Here is a 9253-nt window from a genome sequence, read left to right as displayed (position 1 = left end):
AATATAACCCTCTGAGTCCTACCATTCAAGTAACATGAAATCCAAGATAATAGATTACCAGGAAACCCAAGCTGATCTAATTTAAATAAAAGAAGTGAGTGGTTAACGGAGTCAAAGGCCATATTTAAATCTGTATATACAATGTCGGTCTGCACATTTTTCTTAAACCCATTTATTACAATAGATGACAATTCAAACCATGCGGACACGGTGATATAAGCGAGGAACATAAATGTTGCAAATGAGAAGTGATAATACGTTCAAATGCTTTAGGAATTGCCGACAATTTAGAAATACCTCTATAATTTTAGGCATCCGCCTTCGCACCTTTTTTATGGAGTGGAATAAAAAAAGGGTCCTTCCATATAGAAAAACTGATGATGAAATAGACACATTAAAAAGTTTAAGAATCGGTTTACAAATGGTTGACGCACAAAACTTAAGCACACATTCAGGAAATCCATCTGGACCGGGAGAACAAGTTGGCGTTGTTGTTGCTTAATTTCTTAAGAGAAAGCCCATTTGCCCCATTTAAGGGATTAGGATAGTTAGAATTTGACCAAGCTGTTGAACTATAAGTAGTTTGGAAAAACTCAGCAAATAAATCAGCAATTTCAGAATCCGTCAATGCCTCCATTGAGTTTAGACGTACCGATGAAGGCAATGCAGATGACTTACGCTTGGCATTAACAAAGTTATAAAATTGTTTCAGATCGTTTGAGAATTCAAATTGACATCGGTTTAAATAGCAATGACTGTTGAGAACATTAAAATCTGTTCGAGCCACCACATATTTCGTATGTATCCATACGCACAGTTGATTCGCTTACCCCTGTGTCGACAGGTACTGCTGCTAACAAGTTCGGATTTGGGTTGGATTCCATGGTGTTATTAACGGTGGTTAAGCTGCCTTTTTTGTCTATCGTTTAGGCGACTCGGTTAATAATTTTTTATTATTAAACTGGGTACAGGCGGTATTGAACCCCTCATTGAGTTGCCTAAAAGCACCCGAGATATTCAATAGGCTATCTCGAGTCTCATTCACAAAGCCGCTCATCTCAACCACCAGTTCCTTGCAGAACCCACATGACCACATAAGAGTAGAGTTAAGATCTATAAAATCTTTTACCTTGCCGGTGAATCCTGCATATTTGACGTGCGTCATCGAACCGCAGAGCCAACAAAAAAAAGGGGTCTTTCGTTAGAGACGCAAATGTACAGTTTTTCTTAAAACAGACAAGGGCCATTATTAGACAAACAAATGTAAAATGAAATAAAATATCAAAAATACCTCAAAGTAAATTTGGCACTGGGATCAAATTCGAATATCACAAAGGCACAAAACACAAAAAAAAAATAAGAGCGAGAGCACGGGGGAAAAAATATTCTATCGACTGAGCGTGGCTTGTGCGACACTAACAACTTTCAGCACGAACAAATACAAAGCAAATCAAGCAAGAAAGAGAGAGAGAGTTGCAGGAAATAGCACCGAAAAAGTCTACCACAAATTCAGCGGGTGCATAGAGAGCAGGTTACAGTTATAAAATAGAGCGAAGGAGATTAAGAGGGAGTAAAAGTGTTTTAGCAAGTTTAGGAGCGTAAGTTACACAAACAAAGCTAGGAGATTAAACAAATCTAATAGAAATGATAAATTAACTATTAACACGTACCCGTTTACTGGGAGATCTATTTAAAATTACTATTACAAAGTGCGCAGCAACCAGTCAGCAGCAAGCCGCGACAGCGACGCCGGCAGAAGCAGCAACAACTCGTGACCGCGTAAAAACACAAATTTTTGTTATCTTCTTAACAAGTAAAAAACACAAAACAAAACAAATTAAGTATAGATCTCTCTTTAAAATTGTAAAACTCTTGGAAAACTCGCTAAATAATAAAAGGCATCGATTAATCATACATACAAACAACATAAGTAAACATACATGAATATCTTTAAAATGACATAACAGAAATTATTACAGCGCTGTAAAGACTTAGCCCGCCAATTTAATTGCACGGATTTTCCAATTTCACTTTTCCTTTGGCGCACAAAAATGCATTAAGAAGAGAAATAATGCAAAGAGCAAAAGCCTTCCCTCCCGCGCTTCTATTGTTTTTTTCAGATTCAGGTAGATAACAGGAGAGTCAGAAATAATAACATGATATGATGGTCAATTTGATGAAATCCAGTATCAATTCGGCCCTGAAATGTCACATAAATTTGATATGATCGAAAATGTTAAAAACGACAGACTTATTAGATATTTGAAAATAAAATCGCTTTTTACCAAGATTGTATTATAATTAACGTAAAGATGCTAATGCTGAGCAAAATAAAGGGAAAAGCTTATGAGTGGCTGCACGCAGATGCAGACCGCGTGTGGCTACCGTTGGATGACCTAGAGCAGAGCTGATCTCAACGTTTAGGGGAAAATCATCGAAGTTGGAGATACGACGCAATTTCGAAGGGCGCAAATGGAAACAAAGCGAAAGTTTCGGGAGGTATGTCGACGATAAGATAAAGCTTGCTCAGGGCATTAATATTGATGCAGATGAAATGTTGAGCTGCATCATCGAAGGTATCCCCAATCAGGCGCATATTCAGTGCTTTGTGGATGTTGGGCACATAAAGAGTGCGTTTGCGGATGTAAGCTTGCCAAAGCTATATGGAGTTGGCAGGCCGACGACATCAACGGATCCCAAGGACAGCAAGGAGACTCGTTGTTTCAATTGCAATGCCAAAGGGCATTGGGCGTATGAGTGCAGGAAGTCGAAACGGGAGAAAGGATCATGCTATGCGTGCGGAGAGATGGGACACTTTGTTGCGAAATGCTTGAAAAACAAAAACAAGAACGAGGGCGAAAACAAATATGTAAGATATGTTGAAATTAATTTTGTTAGCGATTCTAATACCAGGTTAATTGCAGAATGCCTCATAGATACAGGAAGCCCAACATCATTTATTAAAATATCCAAAGTGCCAGAAGACATTTCAAAATTACCAGTTTTAAGTTCATATTATGGTTTAAACAAAAGTTACCTAAAAACTTATGGAAAAATACTATGTTATGTTTTGAAAAATTTAAATAAAGTACATTTTAATTTAGTTGTTGTGGCAAATGAATCTATGAGTCATGATGTAATCTTGGGACGAGATTTTATGGATGCTTGTAATCTAAATTTAAGCCTTGACACTTTGAAAATGGTTACGTTTGAGAATATTGAAAATCCTTCTGATGTTAGTGATGAAAAGCAGATAGTTAGCGATGATGTTAGTGATGAAAAGCAGATAGTTAGCGATGATGTTAGTGATGAAAAGCAGATAATTGGTGATGTTAGTAATGTTAGGAATAAAATGTTAGGAATAAAAATAAAATTTTTAGCAATATTAATCATGAAACTAGGGACAGCAGGGAAACAAACAAAGAAATTTTTAGTAAAATCAGAGATAAAGAAGAAGTTATGATTAAAAATTATATTGAGCCGGAAATAAATCTAATGGAAAAAGAATTATTTAATATAAATTTAACGGATGACAGTGTAGAATACAAAGTTGGTGATAATGTGAATTATAATGTTAGGTGTCAGTTTGTTAGGATGGTAGAGAGTTGTTATGTAAATAAAGAAAGGCCAAAGGAACCGGAGGTTAGATGCGAAATGAAATTAAGATTAGAGGATTCAAAACAAATCAGTTGTTCGCCCAGACGTTTAGCTTGCACAGAGAAAGAAAAATTACAGGTGATATAAGACGAATACTTAAGTGAAGGAATTATAAGGCCGAGTGAATCTGAGTATGCATCTCCAATAGTATTAGTTAAAAAGAAGTCAGGCGACTTACGACTATGTGTAGATTACCGAAAGCTTAACAAGACTATGGTGAAAGATAATTATCCGTTACCTTTGATTGACGATTTATTAGATACATTAGTAAATAAAATCATATTTTTGAAATTAGATTTAAAGCATGGCTACTTTCATGTGTTTGTGGAAGGTGAATCGATAAAATATACCTCATTTATGACGCTTTTAGGACAATTTGAGTTTTTGCGTATTGTAATTTAATAATAAAGATCTAATACAATTAAGTATTAACCAGACAACCACCAATGAATAAATAATAACGCCCAATTAGATTTTAGGTGTACCACACGCTCTCAATGCCAGAAAGGAAGTGAACGAGAATATCGATAGGTTAAGAGATCAACGAACAGGCGTGATAGATGTCAAGACAACAACGAACACATTTTGGTGTGCATAATTAATAATGTGACTTTTGCATATTTGAAGATGCAAATTTCAACACGCCGCCTCAAAAGTTACATTGATTATCACTTCGATTCTTGACATGAGTTTGTGCTTTAATTTTTATTTATATCTTAATTTTTTTTTTATATTCTTATTCTGGGGGTTCAATTCTTTTCAGATCTAGCATTTGCTACTGGAGTTGGGAAAAACCCAGTACAACCCAACTAGATCAAATATCAAATTAACATTAGTAGGGTTTTTACATAAATGAAATTAAACAGTTCATAAACTTAATTCAATTAATTAAGGTAAAATTAATGATAAGTACTTCATGAGATCCATTTAGAAAAAAAATAATCAAGTATATGAATTCGATTCAATTACTTAAGGCTTAGTAGGTAAGAGAAATTGAAATTAATAACATAAAAAAAGAGATCCATTTCACATATGACTTCTAAAGGCCATGAATTTTCAGCAATCATTCCCATAGTTCGTAGTTTATTTATTCTGAAAGTCCCAGCTGGCTTCTCAGGGAAATAAACCGCGCAGTTGGTAATGGCTTCGTCAGTATATCAGCTAGTTGCAAATCTGTGGGAATATACTTTACACAAATTACTTTTTTTTCAATTTGCTATCTTGTAAAATGATATTTAATGTCTATGTGCTTAGTTCTCTTCTGGCAAGTAGGGTTATTTGCAATACTTATACAACCTTGATTATCTTCAAAAATTTCTATAGGACCATTTAATTTTAGGTTAATCTCATTTATTAGTGATTTAAGCCAAAGAGCTTCTTTTACACCTTCAAATAAGGCCATGTATTCAGCTTCAGTAGATGAAGCAGCAACTGACTTTTGTTTCATGGTACTCCAGGAAATTAAACAACTTTCAAACATTTTAAATAAATACCCTGTGGTACTTCTTCTATCAGTTTCATTCCCAGCGCAATCTGAATCTACATATCCTGCAAGAATATTTTAAAATTAGTTTCTTTCTTGAATCTAAGCTTGAGATTAACAGTTCCCTTTAGATATCAAAGAACTCTTTTAAGGTTTTGCCATAGTTCCTTATTGTTGATGTTTGTATATCTGCTTAGAATACTTATTGAAGTACTTAAGTCAGGCCGTGTACATAACATTATGTACATCAAACAACCAATTAAATTTCTACAAGGTGCATCACATAGTTCTTCCGATTGCAGAGCCGTATAGTCCAACTTGTTTGGGAGGGGAGTACTAACTGAATTACAATCTTCCATATTAAATTTTCTCAATACATTCTGAATATATGACGACTGACTAAGACAAATCTCTCCATAGGTTCTGTCAATTTTTATGCCAATAAAGTGTCTAATTTCCCGTAAATCGGTCATTTGAAACTTATCATGAAGGTAAGATTTAAATTCTGACATTGTATCTGATTTGTTTGTTGCAATTACTATATCATCTACACATAACAGGATATATATATTTCTCGAAATATCTCCCTTATCCAGAATATAAATACACCGATCAACTCCTAAGTTTTGAAATCCAACATCCTTCAACACACTTTCAAAAACTTCGAACCAACATCTAGCAGCTTGCTTAAGGCCATATATAGCTTTATTAAGCTTACATACTTTATTCTCATAAGACTGATTCAGGCCTTTTGAAACATTCATGTAGATTTCATCTTTTAGAGTTTAATTTACAAACGCAGTTTTTACATCCATATGATGAACAATTAAATCATGTTGATTTGAAAGGGCCAACAAAAATCTAAAACTGGATATTCGTGCAACTGGTGCAGATGTCTCATCGTAATCAGTCATATATTCTTGAGTGAAACCCCGCCCTACAAGTCTTGCTTTGTACTTTACTAAGTTCCCAAATTCATCTTGTTAAATACTAAATACCCATTTGCAATCAACTATGTTCTTATTATCTGGCTTATGCACTAAAGTCCAGGTATTATTTTGAAAATGAGACTTAAGTTCATCTTGTATAGCATTCTCCCAGAAAGATCTGTCCTCACGAAACTTAATCTCATCAAAGGTATTAGGAATATCATTTAAGCATATTTGAGTATTTATTAGACATCTTTCTAAAAATCGATATGATAATTTGGGCTTACTTTTAATTCTTTCACTACGTCTGATTTCTTCTTCCTCTTCATTTTCTTTTAATTTATCACCAGTTTCAACGACTGGATCGGCATTCTCAAGATATGTGGAATTTTCATAGAGTTGTTCATTTAATTCAGAATCAACAGATTCATTATTTTCCACTAAAAGAAAATCCTACTCTTCATTTTCTTTAGTTAAAGATTTATTATTTTGTTCAACAGTATTACTTTAAACATCCGAATCTTTTCCATGTAAAACTCTTGGTTTTAGCATGTTTATTTCATCCACCACAACATCTCTTGCTGTCATAAATTTCCTCGATTCCTCATTCCATAGTTTATAACCATTTGGTTCATATCCAACAAGAATAGCTTTAATTGACTTTTCGTCAAACTTTCTTTTTTGTACTTTATTCAATGCATATACCGTCGAACCAAAAATCTTCAGATTTTTGAAATTTTAATCTAGATTGCTTGCCATTTATACAATATTGATTAAAATATTAGTATCCTCAAAAAGACTATTTCGCTTCATTTCCAAAAAATTTTCCTACGCTTATGTGACCTAATCTTTCATGCCATAATCGATACTCAGTACTATTTGAAATTTTAGTCGAAAATACTTTACTGTTCAATTGAAATTTTATAATAGGTACATTGTACTCACAGATTCCATTAAAGGCCAATTTACCATCCTTTGTTACTTTTACACCTCCAGGATTAAATTCAATGGTCATGCCTGCATCCTGCATTTTCTTTACTGATAGTAGGTTGTGTGGAATATCATTGCAATACAAAACGATTTGGTTTCCGCAGCTGGTAATATTCACAACTCCTTCGGCTGTAGCGTGGATAAACTCTCCGCGTTTGGCAATTTCGATGGGCACATTTGATTCCAAATGATCATATTCGGAGAACAATGCTGTGTCATTTATTAGGTGGTCTGATGCTCCTGAGTCAAGTATAAACTCAGCCTCGTTTGTCTTTGAGTTGGAAGTTTCACTTCTCAACATAAAGGCAAAACTATGCTCTGGTTGGGTTGTTGCTGCTGTTGCCATCTGAGCCTGCCCTTCCATTCTTTTATTTTCATTCAGATTCTGATTTGGCTGCCTTTTCAAAAAGAAACAATCCTTCTTTAAATGACCTAGCTTAGCGCAATGAAAACATTTTGGTTTCGTTTTGAAACTTGGCTTGAACACTTTTTTCTTCAACTTCTGCATTGGATTATTTTTAAATTTAATATCTTTGAACTCCTTTTTACCTACTGCTTGCAAGACTAGTATCCTTACTAATATTCTTAAGCTTTATTTCTTGGTCAAGAAGTCCTGTTTTAACAAAGGCTAATGTCAAATTTTCTTCCGATAGAGTCTCTATTGCCGTTATAACTCCATCATAACTAGGTGGAAGAGTTAGAAGTAAATGGGATATTTTATCCATGTCATCTAATTTTGCTCCTGATGCGATAAGTTCAGTAATGAGATCGTCGAAGGAATTAAAATGATTGAGGAGTGAAGTGTCACCTTTGCATTTCATGGCTAAAAGTTTCTTTCGCAGAGATAGTTGTGATGCCAAGCTTCTTCTCTCGTAAATTGCATCTAAGCTTGCAAAAATCTGTTTAGCAGTGCTCCCACTATTAGTGAAAGATAGAAACGCATCACTTAAGTATTCTATTATTAAACCTTTTGCATTTCGTTCAGCCTTTTTTATCTCATCAGTCATTTCTTCATGCGTTTCATCTATAACCTTCAGAAGATCATGCTCTTCTAACAACGCTCTCATTCTAAACTTCCAAATTGAATATTTATCACCATCAAACGGTTTGATATTCCTTTTCTCTTTATCCATTGTGATTCTAAAACCCAACAGCAAATAAAAAGAAAACTAGCAACTCTCCTCAGAAACAGTCTCCAGCAATCTTTTAAGGCAACAATTTCTAGCAACTTTTCACAGCAACAACTTACAGCAACTTTTCACAGCAACAATTTCCAGCAACTTTATCACAGCGAATTGGTTAAATGTATGTGTGCTTTTTGCTGTGGAAATATATAATAAAATAAAAAAAAATTATTTAATTCTTTTAAAGATTCCCTTTATTATTCTTGATCACTCCTTGTTGTTCGTGTACATTCCGTATGTACATTTGCAGAATGGCATATTCGTATGCACACACACACTTTTAAACTTTTTTCACTTTTATACACTTTTATATTGTAACAATCAAAGCGTTACCATTTATTCATTGTAACTGTGCCTGGGCCCATAACCTATTGTAATTTAATAATAAAGAAATAATACAATTAAGTATTAACCAGACAACCACCAATGAATAAATAATAAGGCCCAATTAGATTTTAGGTGTACCACACGCTCTCAATGCCAGAAAGGAAGTGAACGAGAATATCGATAGGTCAAGAGATCAACGAACAGGCGTGATAGATGTCAAGACAACAACGAACACATTTTGGTGTGCATAATTAATAATGTGACTTTTGCATATTTGAAGATGCAAATTTCAACATTGCGGATGTCAATGGGGCTAAAGAATACACCAGTAGAGTTTCAACGATTTTTCAATAAGATTTTTGCAGACATGATAAGGGATGGTAAGGTAGTTATATGTATACATGGACGATTGCGAGTAAAGAAATGCAAGAACATTTAAGTGTTCTTAGACAAGTTTTTGATCGATTAGCAAGGAACAAACTAGAATTAAGGATGGACAAGTGTGAGTTTCTACAAGCAAGTGTACAATACTTAGGATTTTTGGTAACTAGCAAAGGAATACAGGCTAACGACAAAGGAATAGAAGCTGTTCGAGATTTTTCCGTTCCAGACAAAGTACACAATGTTAGAAGCTTTCTGGGCTTGTATTCGTATTTTAGAAAGTTCATTAAAGATTTTTCGAT

The 9253-nt window shown here is 34.3% G+C and overlaps 1 protein-coding gene across 3 annotated transcripts; it reads left to right on the top strand.

Annotated features, from left to right (window-relative positions):
- The first annotated feature begins 2198 nt into the window (after positions 1-2198).
- LOC122818009 (CCHC-type zinc finger nucleic acid binding protein-like) lies at positions 2199-3103 on the top strand. 3 transcript variants are annotated; one of them, XM_044091455.2, is made up of 3 exons: positions 2199-2499; positions 2591-2869; positions 2925-3103. In XM_044091455.2, exons 1-3 carry the CDS (start codon positions 2473-2475, stop codon positions 2934-2936), a joined length of 318 nt encoding a protein of 105 aa, XP_043947390.1. In that variant the 5' UTR covers positions 2199-2472; the 3' UTR covers positions 2937-3103. The 3 variants fall into 3 exon arrangements, with proteins under 3 accessions (XP_043947390.1, XP_050744206.1, XP_043947389.1); XM_050888249.1 differs by having other exon boundaries at positions 2550-2869; XM_044091454.2 differs by having other exon boundaries at positions 2199-2869.
- The last annotated feature ends 6150 nt before the right edge of the window (positions 3104-9253 follow it).

Source organism: Drosophila biarmipes, chromosome 2R (genome assembly GCF_025231255.1).
Source record: "Drosophila biarmipes strain raj3 chromosome 2R, RU_DBia_V1.1, whole genome shotgun sequence".
Taxonomy (NCBI): domain Eukaryota; kingdom Metazoa; phylum Arthropoda; class Insecta; order Diptera; family Drosophilidae; genus Drosophila; species Drosophila biarmipes.
The sequence above is the reverse complement of the archived record's forward strand: the minus strand, read 5'-3'. Positions and strand labels throughout refer to the sequence as shown.